Here is a 20,664-nt window from a genome sequence, read left to right as displayed (position 1 = left end):
GAGAAACTCTTGCAGCTAGATCTGCCTGATGGTTGTGTTGCTGTTCCTCAGTAGCTTTGCTCTTAGGAATGTGAGCATCGATGTGTCTCACTTTCACTGGAATTCTCTCGATTCGATCAGCAATATCCTGCCACAGGTCGGCTGCCCAAATGGGTTTTCCTTTCCTCTGCCAACCACTCTTCTTCCAGTTCTTTAGCCAACCCCATAGAGCATTGGCTACCATCCATGAGTCGGTGTAGAGATAAAGCTTTGGCCATCTCTCACGTTCAGCTACGTCAAGAGCTAGCTGGACAGCTTTTACCTCTGTGAACTGACTGGATTCTCCCTCTCCATCTTTCGCCTCTGCAACTCGGTGTGTTGGACTCCACACTGCAGACTTCCACCTTTGCTTGTTCCCAACAAGACGACAGGAACCGTCTGTGAACAAAGCATCATCAGAAAGGTCATTGTAAGGAGGAGCTTCCTCAGCACGAGATACTTTCTCCTCTGGAGGTTTAGCACAGTTGATACCTTCAGGCCAACATGAGATCACCTCCACTAGACCAGGTCTTTCAAGATTTCCCATTCGAGCTCTCTGTGTTATCAGAGCCATCCACTTGGACCAGGTTGAGTCTGTGGCATGATGTGGTGTGGAGCCTTTGCCTTTGAACATCCAATTCAAAACTGGTAATCTGGGAGCTAAGAGAAGTTGTGATTCAGTTCCAATCACTTCAGAAGATGCTTTTACTCCTTCATAGGCAGCTAAAATTTCTTTCTCTGTTGGAGTATAATTAGCCTCTGAACCTCTGTAACCTCGACTCCAGAAACCAAGAGGTCGTCCACGTGTCTCACCTGGAGCTTTTTGCCACAAGCACCAGGTTGGACCATTGTCACTTGCAGCCGTGTACAAAATGTTCTTAAAGTCTGGACCATCTCAGACAGGTCCCAGACCCATTGCTTGAACTACCTCTTGCTTTATCTGGTCAAAGGCTGCTTGTTGTTCAGGTCCCCAGTGGAAATGGTTTCTCTTTCGAGTCACATCATACAGAGGTTTCACAATCTGACTGTATCCAGGAATGTGCAGTCTCCAAAATCCCACTATCCCCAAGAAACGTAGGGTCTCTTGCTTGTTTGTGGGACTTGCCATGGTAGAGACTATTTACCACATCCACTGGAATGTGTCGGCATCCATCCTGCCACCGCACTCCCAGAAACTGAATCTCTGTGGTAGGTCCTTTCACCTTGTCTCGCTTGATAGCAAAACCTGCATTCAGAAGAATGTCAATGATTTTGTTACCTTTCTCGAAGACTTCCTCAGCAGTTTTACCCCAGACGATGATATCATCGATGAACTGGATGTGTTCTGGAGCACCGCCTTTCTCCAGAGCATTGTGGATTACTGCATGACAGATGCTTGAGCTGTGGATCCAGCCCATTGGCAGTCTGTTGAAAGTGTACTGGATTCCTCTCCAGGTGAAAGCAAATCGAGGCCTGCATTCCTCTGCTATAGGAATAGAGAAAAATGCATTAGCAATGTCTATGGTAGCATACCATTTGGCCTCTTTGGATTCCAGCTCATACTGTAGCTCCATCATGTCTGGTACTGCTGCACTCATAGGTGGTGTCACTTCATTTAGGGCTCGGTAGTCTACCGTCAGACGTCAGTCTCCATTCTGCTTCCGCACAGGCCACACTGGACTGTTGAAAGGTGAATGAGTTTTGCTGACGACTTTCTGACTCTCCAACTGACGAATCAGATTCTGAATGGGCAACAAAGAGTCACGGTTGGTTCTGTATTGTCTGTGATGCACAGTCTGAGAAGCAACTGGCAATTTAATGTCCTGTATCTTATGTTGTCCCACAACTGCAGATTCATCAGAAAGCTCAGGTCTAGCAGATAGCTTTAATTTTTGTCCATCAACTTCTATAGAAGCTACTCCAAAAGCCCATTTGTAACCTCTAGGGTCTTTGAAATGCCCTTCTCTCAGAAAATCAATTCCCAAAATACAAGGTGCATCAGGTCCGGTCACAACTGTATGCTTCCTCCATTGTTTACCAGTTAAACTTATATTAACCTCTACCTTACTTAACTCTTGAGATCCACCAGTGACTCCCAGAATAGTTATGGACTCTGATCCCTGATAATTTGATGGTATTATGGTGCACTGAGCTCCTGTGTCAACCAAGGCCCTGTACTTCCGAAATTGTGAAGTGCCACGCCACTGGATGTACACATCCCAATAGATTCTATTATCTCTGTTATCCCTCTCCTCCCCCTGGCGGGAGGCAGGGCACCCCTAGTTATGGGGAACATGCGCACATGTGCATTGCACATAGTTTGCAGGGTTATAACTTTGCATGTTATAACTGGAGCCACTGTTGGAGCCATTAGAGTTGTTCTGGGGAACTGTGGAAGTAACAGCTACCCTTCTGGTATTGCTACCTCGGGTTCTGCCACTTTGCAGTTCTCTCAGTCTCCTGAAAAGATTAGAAGTTGGTTGGCCATCCCAGCGGTTCATGTTCTCACCAAACTGATCACGCAGAGTTATCCAAATAGTTCTACGTGATCGCCTTGGTGGTCTGTTTCGATTTGATCTGTTTTGGAATGACCTCCTTGGAGGACGTGTGTTCCTCACAGATGAAACTTATATCCACCTGGAGGAAGAATTGAAATTATCCTTCTGTGCCAATTGGGATATGGAATTTCTAAATTCATCTTTTAACACTCTTATGCAATTCTGTATATCACCAGACATAGTTTTAATGGCTGAAACGAAAGAACCACGTGTCATGCTATCCTCCAGTTGTCTCATTTGATCACTGAATTGGCCAACCGTAGGAGAAGCTCCACCATAACTTCTTGACACAATTCTGCTTGCCAGAATGTTTGCATAATTAGAAGGAGCAAGTTTGATGATCTTTTTAGCCAGACCAATACCCACAGGAATGTCATCAGGATTCAGAGTTTCGTGTTCACCATAGAGTAGCTCTCTAACAACAAATTCTCTCAAGCGCTTAATTCCCTCATCTATGGTAGTCCAGGGTTTAGGGTTCCATGGAAGATCATCTCAGGAAGGGTATCTCAGGCAACCGCCATTAAAAGGCGTATCCACAGATTAACCTTACAGAGAGCCCTGCCTAGATGTCTATCTATTCCATTATCCCTCGAGAGAGTTCCTAACTGAGCTGCTGACTTGTCTCCAACTGTTAGAGCTGGAGCACCTGTATCATAACACCTACTAAGCCAAGCTAGAACTGGCTCCTTATCTGCCCTGGTGAAATCTTTACGGACATTTCGCAATTCCTCGCGGGGAGAAGAACATTCTGAAATATCATCTTCCTCATCGTCTCCCTGAATTCTTTGCCCATATAATCCTGCTGTCATTCTCCTAAGGATCTCTTTAAGCTGAGAACCACCTTTGCCAGCTGCTTTCCTAGCTTCATCTGTATCCTGCTTTGATCTCACTAGGTTAGCTAGATCTTTAAAACAAACCTTCTCTTCCTCCTGAGCAGGATCTTTTAGAGTAGAGGGCCCCTCACCAGGATCAGTCTCCACCTCTTCTTCTCCATCTTTGGCCTTTCCACTTCTAGTCTTTAAAGTAGCCACCTTAACTGGAGCTGTGTTTGAATTCACAGCCACCTTAATGGAAGCTGACAGGTCCTGAGATAAATCAGCTGCTGGGGCAGTGACTTCCGGTCCCACCGAGGGATTGGGTGGAAGTGACGTTGCTCCATTACTGGCCGACGGAGAAGAAGAAGAAGGAGAAGGAGTGGGAGAAGGAATAGGCGCCATGTTGATACCAGCCGACGCCCTTGGCAGCTTGCCAGAATCAGCAGGGTCATTTAGAGCTGCTTTACCAATTAACTTTTTAGCCTTCTTTTTAACTGACACAGATTCCCCACACTCTTCGTCACTAGATGACTCTGGGACTGATCCAGAGCCATGGCGTTTTCTTTTTGATCTAGTTTTAATAACAAAACAAGCTTTGGATATCTTTCTCTCTCGCCGCAGAGAGAACAGTAAATATGCAATTACCATCACCAGCAACAGATTTATACACATCAAATAAATCACTTTTGGATCCCAGGCATCACCTAAAGTTACTCTCTCCTCAGGCGGAATCTTAAAACCATTTATCTCAATTGGGAGAGTGGTGGAGGTAACATTCCTGCATCTCACTGGCCATAATAAATTAATACATTTTCCATACCATAATTTAACTTTATACATAACCCACATATAAATTGTCCGCACCAAATATTTGCCCAGGTAATCCAAAATCAAACCCAAACAATATCTGTAAACCAGAGCCCCAAAAATTGAAAAGAATAATCGCTCCACGAACCACAACACCTTCATGCTTGCTAATTCAGCTGGAAAACACTAAATCAATCAAGTAATAAATTAAACTAATTATCTGCCGCACGTTGGGTACGCCAAGAAAAAAAAATGTGGTGGGTTGGAAGGGTAAGGCCAAGAAGCCTCCTCCCTCCCCCCTTGTAAGGTAAAGGGAAAGAAAATTGAAGGGAAAGGGAAAAAAAAAACTCACAAGCTGAATTATCAAAGCAGTGGAGCTTTATATTTACAAAGCAATGTAGGATATGCAGGGGAATATATACAAATTTACAATATTTACAATATATACAAAGATATACAACAGAGTAACACAGAAATGAGAGTCCGTCCCCCCCCCCCCTTGCTGAGGGGTTTCCCCACCTCCGCTCTCCCCCTCTTCCCCAGAGCAGGTTAGAGAAGAGAGAGGAAGAGGAAAAAAAAATTAGAAGCAGTTTGTGTTAATTGGAAAGGAGTTAATACAGGCCTTATCAGGTTTGTCAGTTTGAAGGCCGAAGCCTTGGCAGAAAGCCCAGCACAGAAAGCTGCTGCCTGAAGAAGAGGTGGAAGCAAGACTGCAGAAAAGTGCTGGAAAGCCCAGTATACCTTCCTGCTGTCCCAGTTCAGAAGGTGCTTCCTCCCACTTCACCAATGAAATAGTTTAGATCCGTTCTTTCCGTTTACCAACTTCCGTCCACCATATCCCCTTTCTTAAGGGGACAACATCAACCGGTCACAGGACTCTACCTTCCTCCTATCCCTGCAGATACATCTGAATCTGGAAGGAAGCTCTCACTTCAGTTCCAACTGAAGGACTGTTGGGGCAGGGCGTAGGTTATGGATTTGTTCTCCTGGCTTCCAGGAGGAACAGGGATGAAACAAATTTTGTCCTATTTTCTATGGGGTTCAGCATTGTTACTTTTTAACCTTGTATAATTTTATATGATTGATTCAAAATGTAGTGTCCAATATGCAGTTGGTGTTTAATGATGGTGTAAAACAGATTGGTGCCATTAGCCAATCAAAACTCATGTCTATTGTAAAAATTGTTTAAAACTTCTTTCCTTCCTTTCTTTCTTTCTTGCTTCTATCTTTGATTGACAGGGTGGTGTAAGAGGCTAACTCTTGTATCTCTTGATGTGAATCCACAAAGATAAAATCACCTTGTGTATCATGGGAAGGCCCTGTGTCACAGCTCTCATGGAATGGTACTGAAAGTGTGATAAGGAAACAGTTGTGGAGGTTAGCTTTACCATTGGTAAAGAGAACTATTTAGAATAGAGTAGAGTAGAGTAGAGTAGAGTAGAGTAGAGTAGACTAGACTAGACTAGACTAGACTAGACTAGAATAGAATAGAATAGACCAGGTTGGAAGAGACCTTCAAGATCATGGAGTCCAACCTATCATCCAGCACCATCTAATCAACTTAACTATGGCACCAAGCACTCCATCAAGTCTCCCCCTAAACACCTCCAGTGATGGTGTCTCCACCACCTCGTAGGTGTAAAGGCATCTTAGTAGAACCTGTACTTTCTAGTTCCTTTGCTACTGTGTGTACTACCCACCCATAGGTGTTAGGAATAGCTCTTGATTGTACAATCTATAATGAAGCAAGCATTTATCATCTTAGTTGTAGCAATATTACCTTTAAGTCTTGTATTATTGATAAGTGTGGTGGTTTAGACTGGGTGCTGGCCCAGATGCCACTGCACAGACCACTCCTGCAAGGTCCCAAGGGGTGGGCCCAGCCAAGGGGGGTGGTTACAGGAAAACAGGTATTGCATTCCCATAATGCCCTGCTCCCCTATAAAACATCCACACGGGGTCTTCACTTCCTCTTTTGTCCCCTGCTGCTGCCTAGGTAAAATGGCATGAGCTGCCTCCCTTGGGCCTGCTCAGGCCTAAGGCTGGGTTTGGTGGGGGGAGGAGGAAAGAGCCCTGGGGGGTTTGGGTGTACCCCCAGGTGGGGATGGGATGTTCTTGGGTATGTTCTGGGATCTCTCTCTTTTGTCACGGTGCTTGTGGTTCTCTGTAAAACTTTCATTGTTGTTTTTATTGTTTTCCCATTTAAACTTTCCATCACTTTTGCAATCCGTTTGTCTGAGTCGTTATTTCTGCCCATGGTGGGGAGGGGTCTGCCCCAACCCATTACAATAAGGACATTGATCAGTGGAGCATGATCATTCCCTTTCGAAGAAGGGCAGAGGCATGGATCCCAGTGAATATGACAAGAGGGTGGGAGAGTGAAAGTGGATTGGATCATGTTCTCAGGCTATTAGACCAGGGACTAAAGGATTCTAGAAAAAGGACAAAAAGATTTGTGGGATGGCTAATGTTTGCTATAATACCAGCTGTGATAATATTAGCATCCCCAGCTGCTTCAGTTACAGCTCTGACAAAGGGCATACAAACTGTGACACAGTGAGAACTTTATTGACCAATGTGACAAATGATCTGCAGCTGCAGGAAGCTATAGATGAGAAAATAATGGCAAGGTTATGCATGCTTGAGGCCAGCGTTGTTTGGTTAGGAGACCAACAAGCTGCCTTGCGGACCCATATGATACTGCAGTGTGATGGGAATATCACAAGCAGGACATGTGTGTAACATCCTTGTCTTGGAATGACTCTCAGCATGATTGGAACTCACTCAGGTCACATTTACATGGGGCCTTTGATTGCTCCTTGAAATATAATGTCCAAACATTGAAGCATCAGCTGGAACTGCAATTAGCAAATAAACACCAGGTGAGGATTGATTCAACATGGCAAGCACTGAACAAAGATCTGAGCTGGCTGAATCCAAACAATTGGTTCTCAGGTCTGAATCTACGAGTGTGGGTTAGAGGTGGAATCCTTGTGGTGATTGGCATTGTAATTGTAGTGTTCATGGTGTTTGTAATCATAACCTTCAGGAACAGGAGGATGGTCAGGACACAAGTGATGGCTGCTGGTTTAAACCATATAAAAATGGGGAGTTGTAGGAAAGCAGAAAGTATGTATGGAAGGTTTCAGGACAAGAAAGAGCAACAGGCTGCTGATACTGGAAGGCTGGCCTGGTGATAAAGAAGAACTAACTACGGTAAACAACCTGAAATGCGAGACAGGAGGACACTTGCCTCCATGCTGGAGAAGCTCAACCTGATATGGGATGAAGATAACGATTGACAGCTGCATATCGAAGGAGAAAATTCAATGAGCAGCAGTGGTGGAAGAATGTCAGGGAATTGCTTAGCCTGCTGGATTTTTCCTGTATAAACTGCTTGTTCTGTGCCAATGAACAATTCCTGCTCCACCAACTGGGAGTCTGTGCAGGCTTTCTGAATAAAAACCCTGTCACCTCTCTTGGTTCTCCCAGAAACCAGGGAAGATGCTTTGCTACCACTCCAAAACCTCCTTCCCCATTTCCCTTTGTACCAAAGAGAAAAAAAAAATGAGTTGAAAGGAGGGAATCATAGAATCGTAGAATCAATAAGGTTGGAAAAGACCTCAAAGATCATCAAGTCCAACTTGTCACCCAAGACCTCATGACTACTAGACCATGACACCAAGTGTCATGTCCAATCCCCTCTTGAACACCTCCAGGGATGGTGACTCCACCACCTCCCTGGGCAGCACATTCCGATGGCTATCAACTCTCTCTGTGAAGAACTTTCTCCTCACCTCAAATCTAAACTTCCCCTGGTGCAGCTTGAGACTGTGTCCTCTTGTTCTGGTGCTGGTTGCCTGGGAGAAGAGACCAACCCCCTCCTGGCTACAACCTCCCTTCAGGTAGCTGTAGACAGCAATAAGGTCTCCCCTGAGCATCCTCTTCTCTAGGCTAAACAATCCCAGCTCTAGAATGTTAGTTCTTGTCTCCAAGGCCAGCCAGAAGCATTATTTATCTCCCTGAGTGAAGCAGAAACAGCTAAGCCAGCAGAGAAGAAAAGGAATGGGAATGGAAGTGAAATGTGCAAGACTGTTACGGTATAGCTGCCTCTATCTGCCCAATGAATTTGTTTAGAGTCATCTTTTGTTTCCATTTTTACTCCCAACAGTCATTTATTGATGATTTTCTACTTTTCTGCTCAAAATCTGCAGCTGAATTTTAAAGGCATAGCCTAAAACTGCCACAGTTGTCCACAGAGTGTCAGACCTGAAGGACAGATGTTCCTGCAAGTGCAGATGTCCTGCTGAGACAGCCTGGGTCGGTGTCACTTGGGGAATTATCATCTCTGCTCTGAACTGAAATGGAGTAAAATATTTTATCTTTGACATAAAAAATTGAGCTTTGTGAGGTACACTTTGAAATCCTGAAGAAGATTGCAGAGACACAAACATCTCCTTAGGGCACTTGGGACTCACTGCAGGAACCTCAGGTACTGAGAGAAGGCTGAAGAAACTTCTTCCGAAGTCAGGAGGAAAACACAAAGTACCTTGAAACACTGCTTGGCCCCACTGAGGGGCATTACCAACAAAGCCTCCCAAGGGCTCCTTAGAGCAGCTCAGTGGAGGCCATGATTGCAGCAGACAAAGGCAAAGTGCAGGAGAGCAAACTCCAGGTATGGTGTATGGAGCAGAAAGGCCAAACCATGGCCACAGTGCCTGGGCAGGCAGATCCTGTCCCTCATGTATGGGTCAGGGCTCCTCAGGTGCGGTGGGGTGTAGGATTTGTGATGCTGAGAGAAGGACAAGGGGATGGCAGTCCCCAGCCTTCCTGGGGGTGTTTAAGGAGGCACTGATGTCCCCCTGGTGCCTTAGGAAGTCTCCTCAGAGCCCTTGGTGGTGGATGATTGCCACAGTGAGGAAGGCAAAAACTTGGGTTCTCTTGATGACTTCCAGCCTTGCCAGTGCCCATTGCCATCCCCACCACAGATTGTCCTACACTGTCCCCCACACTGGGTTTAGTTTCTGCAGCAGAAAGGCCAAGCCCTGACCACAGAGCCTGGGCAGTCAGATGCAGAGAGGCTCAAGTTAAAGTTTCACCTTCCTGACCTTGGTGGGAGAGGCAAATGCCACAGACAGGAGGAGAAAGACCTTAGTCCTGTTGAGCTTTCAGCCTTGCAGGTGGTGCTACACTGCCCCATGCCTGCAGCTCTTTCCCTTCATGCTCTTGACACCCATCTTGCTTTCCTAGCGGCTCTCACCATGACATTTCTGTACCCTCCCTGCTCTGTCTCTACTCTCCATGGCCATTTCTTGAAACACAGAGCCAGGGCCTCTTGGACCATGAGGATCCCCTCTGAGTGACTTTTCTTCATCCTCACCTCCTGTGTGCTCTCAGGAGCAAGAGAGGATCTGCCTGGCCTCAAACCACGACACCTCCACTCTGAACCCTAATATTTGCACTCTATGGAACTTTTCTTCCCTTCCCACAACCACCAGAAGCTGCATCATCCCTAGATTTCAAGCAGGTGCACACTGTATCTGTAGTGCCCTGAGCTTGGACTTCAACCAGCCCGAGCTCCTTCAGTTGCTCTTCATCAGATTTACTCTCCAGGCCCTTCCCCAGCTCCTTGCCCTCCTCTGCTCTGGCTCCAGCACCTCCACATCCATCTTGGATGGAGGTGCCCAAAAGTGGACACAGCACTCAAGGTGTGGCCTCACCAGAGCTGAGTCCCAGGGGACAGTCACCTCCCTGCTCCTGCAGGACACAGCATTGCTGATCCCAGCCAGGATGCCTTTGGCTTTCTTGGCCACCTGGGCACTGCTGGCTCCTATTCAGCTGCTTGTCCATCAGAACCCCCAGGTTCCTTTTTGCCAGTCAGCACACCTGCCACACTGCCCCAAGCCTGGAGCATTGCTTGGAGTTGTTGTGACCCAAGTGCAGGACCTGGCACTTGGCCTTGTTGAAGCTCCTCCTGGGAATGTTGGCCATGGATCCAATCTATCCAAGTCCCTCTGCAGAGCCTCCTTACCCTCATGCAGATCAACTCTGCCACCTACCTGTCATCTGCTGACTCACTGCTGACACACTTCATGTCTTCATCAAGGTCATCAATAAAGATGTTAAACAGATGGGTGCCTTATAACCTGGCCTCCCAACTCCCAGTCCCCACAAATTGGGACCTGATTATTATTCATTTGAAGGATCGTTTTCTTTACAATTTGCTCACACCCAGAGGATTCCACAAAGTCTGCATCTACTGAGTCATCGATTAAGGCAGACTCCACCCACTGATATCAATGGGTAGCCTCAAGGCATGCCAGAATTCTCTGGCACTCTCTTCCCACTTAGATAGACTCATTGTGACTTTCTCATCTGTAAGTCTATGGATGATATTTTGATTGCAACAAAAAGTTACATCCTAAGACAGTGCTCTCTGAGTTTCAGCCCCTGTCAGCAAGCATGGACTTGAAAGTCACACCGCCTTAGACCTAGCAACTCCTCAATTAAGTGGCAATTCACTGGCAAATGCCTCAGAAGCCGCACCCTGGCAGCCAGCAGACTCTTTACAAGGTGTCACCACTAACCATCTCGTTGGGGCGAGACCTTTGCCAGATCATATCAGCAATTGCAGCTTCCTGATAAGGCTTTGCAATTAAGTCAGGATATAGTGATCGAAGAGTGGTCCAGAATCCAGGACAATAACTCTGATCCTGTGCTTTTCACTATTCAGCAGGGTCTAACAGGGCCACTTGGTTGCTTTGTCAGTACCTTGCATACCACATTCAAGATCTGACTCACGATATGAAGGTAAAAATGCTGGATATTCTGGCATTTGACAATGCTAACGAAGAAACTAAACAGGTTCTCAGCATCTTATCAACAGGTGCCACTGTCTCGTGACAGCAGAATGAATGAAGCACCAACAAATGGCAATGTATCTAGCCACGGCCATAGAAGCAGTCGTGAAACCACCAGTACGACCACCGCACAAGGGAAACAACCTGGATGGTAAACATCGTACTTCTGGGAAACCCAGGTACCTTAAATCAAATTGCCTGACTGCTGGACAGATTCGAAAGTGCTGTGCTCACTGTCACAGACCTAATCATGTTACTCAAGATTATCGTTGGTAGGGAAACTGCTCCTACAGCGCAAGTACACCCTGTGCGATGACACCAAACCAGGGTGCTTGGACCGCCCCCCTCGCAGCCACCTCTGGCAGCGTTGAGCAGACCTGGCAACAGCAGTGGATGTCACTCTTGAGTCCACAAAATGTTGTTGTCGAGTCCAATCAGCACGGTCCTCTGGGTCACAGACCCTGTGCTCTGTTAATTGGCAGATTGTCTACCTCTAGACAGGGCATCTTTATAATTCCTCGTTCAATAGATTATGATTATGACTGGGCTATGAAAATTATGCACTATACCATTACCCTTCCTGTTAGCACTCCTGTTGGGACAAAAATTTCTCAGCTAATACCATTTGAGTCCCGAGCGCCTAGGGCTTCATACAGGATTCAAGGACAAGAAGGCTGTGGTTCCACCGGTATGCCCTAATATCTTATTGGCCCTAGAAATCCAAAAGGGAAAACCAGAAGAAATTGTAACTATCAGACACTCTTGTGGACAAACTGTACAACTTTCAATGATTGTGGATACTGGAGAAAATGTCACTATTATACCTTGCTATAAGTGGAATGGTCACTAGCCATTGCTGATGGCAAATTCTGGAGTCATGGGTTTAAAAGGTATGCAAACAACCTGGGTTAGCAAAGAGCCAGTGCAGTTAGCTTTTAAAGATGGCAAATCAATCGCTGTAAGACTGTACTTGTTAACCCTTCCAGTTGCTCTGTTGGGCAAAGATGCCAGAGATGCCTTAAGTTAGCTAGGAGGAACACTCGTTCCTGTTCCTTTTCTGTAGTGGCTACTGGTCAGCAACCAACCCTTAAATTAAAATGGAAAACAGCTAATCCAGTATGGGTGGAACAGTGGTTACTCAGACAAGACAGGCTGCAAGTTGTTAAGACCCTAGTGCAGAAACAATTGCAGTTAGTGCATACCTTGCTAGCCACATCCCCTTCCTACCTCCCACCCCCTACCCTTTCCTGGTAAGACTCTAGTCTACCAAAGCTCTGTTCTGATTTAAAGCAACAGTGCTAATTTCATCATTTCTGATTGTAATGTCTTTCAGAGATTTGTTATTTAGAGTTTTGCTAACATCTCTCTATTTCCTTCTTAGACATTGACTAGATAAAATAAAAAATACAAAAAATAAAAAAATACAAAACAATAGTAAAAAAACCACACACCAAAAATTAAGAATATATATAACAAAACAAAAAATCACAGTATCACCAAATTACATCTTAGATACAAAAACTACAATAAAAAATGACAAAATAAAAAATTTTAGATTAAAAAAAGTACAAAATAACAAAATAATAACAAATTATAGTAATAATAAAAGAAGTTAAAAAAAACAAAAGAAAAAAGAAAATAAAAACAACTCAACAAAGTAATAATAAAAACCAACAACAATTAAAAAAACTAAAAACATAAGGATCAGTAACAAAAAATAACTATTAGCAAAACCCATAAGGATTATTAGCAAAAAATAAAGGGTTATTAAGATAGGGACTACTAGATTAAAACAAAAGGATATATAAAAAAAAAAATGTGAAAAATAAGAAAAAAAAATACAAATATTAAAAAATAAAAAAGCAAAAAATTAAAAATAAAATAAAAGCAATTAAAATTAATGAAAAAATAACAATTTTTAAATTTAAAAATTAGATGAAAAATATTTATTAAAAAATCAAAATAATTAAAATATTTTAAAATAATAAGCATTAAAAATAAAAATAATCAAAATAATTTTAAAAATAAAAAATAATTTAAAATTACGTTAAAAATAAAATGAAAATTAAAATATAAAGAAAATAAAAAATTTAAAATAAAAAATTAATTACCATTTAAAAAATTTTAAAATTAAGATCAAAAAATAAAAAAAAAATTAAAAAGTTGGGTTAAAAATAAAATTAAAATTAAAAGAAAAAAAACATCACATGATGGTGCTGATGTTTGTGTTTTCCCAGGTCCTGGAGCAGCGTCAGGACAGAGGGGACCTGATGGATGGGCATGCACTGGGAGGGGCCCAGCGGTCCTCCGGATTCACTCCTCAGGGCCTTGGTGTCCATAGCTGTGTTATATTTAATAAATGAAGATGCTTCCTTCCTTTCTGCCTGCCTCCAGGCTCTCAAGGGCAAGGGACTGGGCTCAGTATGCCCTAGAATCATTAAGGTTAGAAGAGACCTCTAAGGTCATTGAGCCCAGCCATCAACCCAACACCGCCATGGCCACTAAACCATGGCCCACAGTGCCATGGCAAACGTCTGTGGAGCACTGCTGGGCATGATAAAGTATTAAAAATTAACATTAAAGAAATAAAAAAAAATAAAGAATTAATTGAAATAAAAAATTAAAATAAAAATAATAAAATTCTGAAAATAGTTAAAAAATATATCCAGAAAAAAATAACAATAACAAAAAAATAGTATATTTTATAGGTAAGGGTTTTAGTGATACCAGCAAGAGATAACTACCCCATGTCAACTGCAATCATCGCAATAAACAACAGCAGAAGAATCAAGAATATGAAGTCGAACATCGATCACAGTAACTGTTATGATAATCTGAGATCAAAAGCATCAATCAGAAGAATTTACTAAAAAAACCTCAGCTGAATTGGGGCTGACTGTTATGATTGTTTGATTGTTGTGTGATTAGAGAAAATGTTCATACGGACTTCTGTCACCTCACCAGCTTGCCATCATTTTAAACAGTTAAAGGGAAAGTCAAAATTAATTATAACACAACATGCATTCTCATTTTAGGTTAAAAAGAACAACAACAATAACAAAAAATAAGGAGGGGGGATTTAGGTATGTGTGGTAGTGAGAAAAGTTCAGTTCTCCCCCCCCCCCCCAAAACCACAGCTAACTCAGTCAGAGAAGCAAAATGGAAAAGAGCTGTATTTCACAAGCAGAATGAACTGCAATGAATATATACACAACATGCAGTATTTACAGTGTATACAAAAATATACAGGAAAGAAAGTAACAGAGAAAAACTGCCCCCCCACCAATAGAGGAGGGTCCCCCCCAAAAAAACCTTTTCCCCCTTCCTCACTTTTTTCCCAAAAAGGGTTAGAGAGAAAAGTAATTATTAAGGGAAATTCTGTTAGTTCAAAGCATATGCTAAGGGAAGAATTCTTTTCTTCTCTCATTAATCCAAGGTCGGCACCAAGCACAGAAGAAAGAAAAACAGCTGTCCAGACCAAGACTGAAACAGACTCAGGCTGACTGCACAGAGCAAAACCTTAAAGTTACATTCCTACTGATCTACCAATGAGATTCGGTTAGAATTATCTTTGTTTTCCTTTTTACACCAAAACATTCAGCCAGAGTGCTCAGTAGCTGTCTCTTCTGAAAGGCATAGCCTAAAACTGACACAGGGAGGCAGAGGGCAAAGGCTTTGTGGCATCCCTGCTGAGAGGGGATCCTCAGCACTGCCCTGAAGACCTGCACATAGGACACCACCATGAACACAAAACAGACAAAACTGAGCAGACACGAACTTGCTTATGGCCCAGGGCAAAGCTCCTGGGAGCAAGCACCTTCTTACTGCTGTCTCTGCCATGCCATCTGACACTGCAGAAGAGCCTGGCTCCAAAACCTCTCCAGGCAGGTGCTGTCTGCCTTTAGACTGTCATGTACCTGCCCTTCATCAGGCCAGAGTGGTCCAGCTGCCTCCAGCTTGCCACACAGGTCCTGTACTGTGGGGCCCTAAGCCCTTCATGAGAGAATGAGGTCTGTGGTGACAGGTTGGACTTAATGATCCTCGAGGTCTCTTCCAACCTTAGTGATACTGTGATACTGTGAATCTCTCTGCACTTCTCCACTTTCTCCACCCTCTTTTAGAAATGGGAACCTCACCATCTGATGTGGCTTCCATCAAGACTCCCATGCCCCTTCCTAGGATCAGTGCCCATCTGGTCACATCACAGCCTGTCCAGAGGCATGAGGTTGTTCTGCCCCAGTGCAGACCTTGCCTGCCTTGGCCTTGTCAAACTTCAGAAGGCCTTTGATGGCCAAATCCACTCACATGTTGAGGTCCCTGTGGACTGGAATCCCAGCATGATAGCATTTAAGGTTAGAGGGCCAGTGCCTCAAACAAGTTAACAGTGTTGGGAATTGCAGGACACTACAGGCATAGAATGAAAACTGTTCCATGGAGTTGCCACCCAAGGGGGTAAATACCACAGGAACCTCAGCAATACCATCAGAAGGTACAACCCCAGAAGTGCAAGGCCAGGAGGGTCAGAGGTTCTTTGTGGAGTGTATTGCAACAGTAACAGAGAAGATCTTGAGTGAAGTGAAGGATGTGGTCAGTGCTGGCTGGGATACCCTGTGAGAAAGCTCTGCACTTGCTGGGAATGAGTGCTGTGAACAGGGAGGGTCCAAGAGCTTTCCCTAATTGGAAGCTATGAAGTGCAAGGGAGGACAGCAGCAGTCAGGCTGGAAGGGACTTCAGGAAGTGTCTCAACCAACCTCCAGCTCTAAGCAGAATCACAGCAGATTCCTCAGGGCTTGAGCCAAACATGTAGTGGTCACTGCCTGGGGCAGAGCTCCTGCACACTCTCAGGAAAACAGCTTCCAGGGGCTGATTATCCTCATGTTGGAAAACTTTGTCTCTCTGTGTAGCCTGAACCTCATCAGTTTCAGACCATTGTCTATTGTCCAAGTGTCCTGAACAATGGACAAGAGCCTGACACATTCTTCCAAGGATCAGAGCCCAGCAACCTCTAGTGGGAGTCTACCTCTTTACCTCTGCACACAGGAAGTGCCCTGCAGCTTCAGAGAAAGCTTTCCAGAAGGTGCTCAGAGAGACAAACCTTGAAGGGTCCTTGATTGTTTTGAAACCACAGGGAACAGTGTTCCTCATGTCTACAGTTTCTGGGTCACTGCAGACAGTCCAGTGCTGAATCAGAAATGGACTGGAGAAAAACATTGGACTCTGAGTAGGTGCAGTCTGTAATGGGAGGGGGATGGGGTGTGAAGGCATGAGGAGACCTCCTGTTCTGATGGCAGTGCTGCTCTGGATCACAGCTCTATCCCACAAGCAGCCCTGGCCTGACCCTGCCTGCAGACCCAGCACTGCCACACAGCAGTACACTGCCCAAGCTGCCAGAGCACTTAGGCCTTGCCCTACCACAGAGGCTCAGCAGGAGAGGCTGGAAGGGAATAAAGAGCAGGTGAGGACAGCCCAAGCTCTGGCACTGGCACTGCTGCTGTGCTGGGACTCTGCCCCTCCACCTCTGCACACAGGCACTGCCCTGCAGCTCCACAGAAACCTTGCAGGAAGGAAACAAGAGAAACAACTCCCTGCAGGGTCCTTTCTTGTGTTGACCACACAGGGAGCACAGCTCCTCATGTCTGCAGCCTCTGGGTCACACCAGACAGGACAACACTGAACCAGAAATGGTCTGAAGAAAGACATTTGTGTGGGAACAATATTCTCCCAAGGGGAACAGCACCAGCAGCAGCCATAACTCGAGAAACCAGGCTGGGTCTGCACTGAGTGACATCAGAACTGCTCTGCAGGAGAAGACAAAGAGTTTATTGCTTCTGAAGGCATCCAGGGATCAGTTGGCTCAGGGCAGACTTGAGCTCCTGGTTCCTCAGGCTGTAGATGAGAGGGTTCACTGCTGGAGGCACCACTGAGTACAGAACTGACACCACCAGGTCCAGGGATGGGGAGGAGATGGAGGAGGGCTTCAGGTTTGCAAAGAAGCCAGTGCTGAGAAAGAGGGAGACCACAGCCAGGTGAGGGAGGCAGGTGGCAAAGGCTTTGTGGCGTCCCTGCTGAGAGGGGATCCTCAGCACTGCCCTGAAGATCTGCACATAGGACACCACAAGGAACACAAAACAGACAAAGAAAAAAGAGACACTGACCACAATAAACCAAAGCTCTCTGAGGTAGGATGTGGAGCAGGAGAGCTTGAGGATCTGGGGGATTTCACAGAAGAACTGGTGAACAGCATTGCCCTGGCAGAGGGGCAGGGAAAATGTATTGGCTGTGTGCAGCAGAGCATAGAGAGCCCCACAGGCCCAGACAGCTGCTGCCAGGTGGACACAAACTCTGTTGCCCAGGAGAGTCTCATAGTGCAGGGGTCTGCAGATGGCAACATAGCGATCGTAGGACATGGTGGTGAGGAGAAAATACTCTGTTGGTATTAGAAATACTGAAAAGAATATTTGGAGAACACATCCTGTATAAGAGATGTCCCTGGTGTCCCTCAGGGAATTTGCAATGGATTTAGGCACAGTGGTGGAGATGGCACCCAGGTCAAGCAGGGCGAGGCTGAGGAGGAAGAAGTACATGGGGGTGTGGAGGTGGTGGTCCCAGGCTATGTTGGTGATGATGAGGCCATTGCCTAGCAGGGCAGCCAGGTAGATGGCCAGGAAGAGGCAGAAGTGCAGGAGCTGCAGTTGCCTTGTGCCTGGGAATGGCAGGAGGAGGAAGTGGGTGATGGAGCTGCTGTTGGACATCTGCTGCCTGTGGCCATGGAGACCTGTCCAAGGAGGGAAAGGCAATGACAAGTTAGGGCACACTTCTCTCAGGCTCATTGTAACCCCTGTCCCTGAGCTGCATGAGGAATGGATCAGCTCAGTCCCCATCACTACCAACCAATGGCAGAGTTCATCACAGCTTCAAATGCAGCAGGGACCAAGCATTGCCAGGAAGATTCCCCTGGAGTCAGAAGAGAAAGTGACCAACAGCCCAATCCCAAGGAACGAGAGTCCCATGGAGAGGTGGAGAAACAGGGACCAGGCCTGCAATGCTGCAGAGGCAGTGAAGGGAAGAGAGAAAGACAGAGGGGATGGGGGTGAAGCCTTCTCCTTACCCAGCTCTGATCACTGCTGCTCACAGGATGGAACTGAAGGGCTTTGATCCTCCTTCTGTGTGCACACTCCAGGAGCCTTCAGCTGAGCATCAGCTGCCGAGATGGAGATGCCTGCAGGAGCTACAGCTGCAGTGTCCTGCACCCACAGCCTCACTGTGTCAGTGACTGCAGTGACTTCTCCTCCAGTGAGCTCTCAGTCACCCTCTCAGTCCTGGTGACCTTGAAGCTCTCTCTGCCTTCCTCATCATCCTGAGATCCTCTGGCAGTGTCCTCAGCCCTGCTGTGTGGTGCAGAGGAGCTGCTCCTGGCCAGAGCTGCCTCTGCAGCGCTGTCTGCTTGCCAGCAGCTCCCTCCAGTCCAGGAGCCTGGCCCAGGAGCAGAGGACCAGCTCAAGGCATTTAAAGGAGATCTCTTGTGGCTTTGGTGCCAAGTCCATGAACCTCAGAGACCGAGAAGCTGATGAAACCTCTCCAGAAGTGCACTGAAGCATACTGGAAAAGGGTCCCCAGGGTCTGGTTAGAGCAGAAGAAGACAGTGGATGCAAGGGAAGCATCACTGGATGCAATGAAGCATCTCCAGGCTCTGAGGAGAGCAGAGACCTGAGGCAGTGCTGACAGGTCAGGACAAGCTAAAGGTGGCTCTGCTGCTGAGGAAACCTGGAGGGGTTTCATTGATCCAAAGGGCCAAGCCCTGACTCCCAGCCCCTGGCAATGCAGATCCTGTCCCTCACCTGTGGCTCAGGGCTCTGCTGTGGGCAGTGGGGAGTGAGGGAGAGCAGTGACTAGGGTAGGACCTTGTCAGGTTTTGCTGTGGTTTGCTGCTGAATAGTGATGAAATGTACCTTTAAAAGTACTTTTTATCAGATGCTTTGTGCAATAAAAACCTCTCCAATTAGCTGCAGAAACCTTGGCAATAATTAGAGGCTCAGCAGTATTTAATGAGCCCCATGGAGTATTTGGGGCTGATTACATCATCCTCAGGTACTGCCAGGAGACTCTGCCAAGCTACTGCCAAGAAGCCTCCCAAGAAGTCCAAGTCAGAAGAAAACTCCAAAGTACCTTGAAGCACTGATTGGCCTCACTTAATGCTTGTTACTGCCAAAGGCTCCCCAGGGACTCATTAGAGCAGCTTGTTAGAGCCCAGGATTGCAGGGAGACAAAGGCAAAGTACAGGGCAGAAAAACTTGCCTTTGTTCTAGGAAGCAGAAAGGCCAAGCCCTGACCACTGCCCTTGCAATAGAAGAACCTCAAAGCCTCAAAGCCAAGGTTCTCCTCACAGGCCTTGGTGGCAGAGGCAACTGCCAGAGCCAAGGGGACAAAGACCTTGGTCCTGTTGGGCCTCTCAGCCTTGCCAGAGCCATCCCTACTGCGACCTCTCCTACACTGTCCCATGCCTACAGCTCTTTCCCTTCAATAGCTGGCATGAATGCACGAACAGATTTTAGAAGACAAATTAAGTCTACACAGCCTCTGAAGTGCAAACCCAAACCAATGTCTTGTGACAAAACCAAAAGATTCCAAAACAGGAAGTGAAAGGTAAGGAGAACTTCTCCTGGCTAGCTGATGGAAGGGAAAACTCAAGGTTCTCCAAACCAACAACAGGAAGGAGGGACTCAGAGAACTGGAAAAACTCAACAGCTAAGGCTGTGCAGTGTTGGTGGCTGAGAAAAAGGATGACACCAAGATGTGCTCAAGCACCAGCCCTCAGCAGAGGCCACTTGATTAATGCACATCATGGCTTATATCTTTTTCTTTCTGTGTCCATGTGCCCTTTGTACTTAAGTTTAGGCTTGGTGCCCAGGTACCTCTCTCCCCCTTTTGGTAGTCTGGGAAGTCCTCTCTGTTTCTTCCTTTGTTGTTCACAGATCTTCTTTCCTGGAGTTGTTTACATTCCTGATTCAAGGGTAGAGCTCTGCTTAGGTCAAGGTTAAAGCTGCCCATGGCCACCTGCTTTATCTACAATTCCTCCTTTTTGCCCAGGGCTCATTCTCTTCTGCAGGGCCCTTTGCAGGCATGAGAATGAACAGGACACTGCCAACACCAGGATTAATCCAATCAGCAATATTGACAACCCAGTTTGTAATACTCTTATGTCTATGTTTAGAATGATCACTTCAGTGTGTACAACACAGACCATCACATTCTGTCCAGCCCTGACCCTGAGCTGATAACAAAGAACCAACAGCAGCTCGATTTTGCAGCCTGGCATGGCTGACACTGTCCTCATCAGTGGCTCATTCAAGCAAGACTTTTGATGTTTCCTTGTCTTGTTTTGCAACCCAAGATGCCAGTTCCCTTAGCTGAGCTGGTGCTTTGCTGTAGCAATCTGAAGCAAGATTATCCTGGCTGCTATGTGTTCAGCTTTGTTCTTCATACCTCCATGATCATCTCATTCAGCTGTTAGGCTAAGCCTGCATGGCTTTAAGGCAAAGGGAGTGTGATTAAAGATCATAGTACTAGATCAGCTCCAGATCTATGCTGCAGGTACACACAGCTTTCTGCTTGGAAAGTCCCTGAAAT

At 45.9% G+C, this 20,664-nt stretch overlaps 1 protein-coding gene across 1 annotated transcript in view; it reads left to right on the top strand.

The window, feature by feature from the left end:
- LOC137454451 (zinc finger protein 721-like) overlaps positions 1 to 20,664 on the top strand; it is a 144,583-nt gene that overhangs the window by 29,183 nt on the left and 94,736 nt on the right. Inside the window, 1 exon segment of the mRNA XM_068164489.1 lies at positions 12,185 to 12,198. Within this exon segment, the coding sequence (XP_068020590.1) occupies positions 12,185 to 12,198 (14 nt within the window).

The sequence above is a fragment of the Melanerpes formicivorus genome, unplaced genomic scaffold (assembly GCF_026170545.1).
Source record: "Melanerpes formicivorus ecotype bairdi unplaced genomic scaffold, bMelFor1.0.p_v2 SCAF_80, whole genome shotgun sequence".
In the NCBI taxonomy this organism is placed as follows: domain Eukaryota; kingdom Metazoa; phylum Chordata; class Aves; order Piciformes; family Picidae; genus Melanerpes; species Melanerpes formicivorus.
This window is presented reverse-complemented; position numbering and strand designations above follow the sequence as displayed.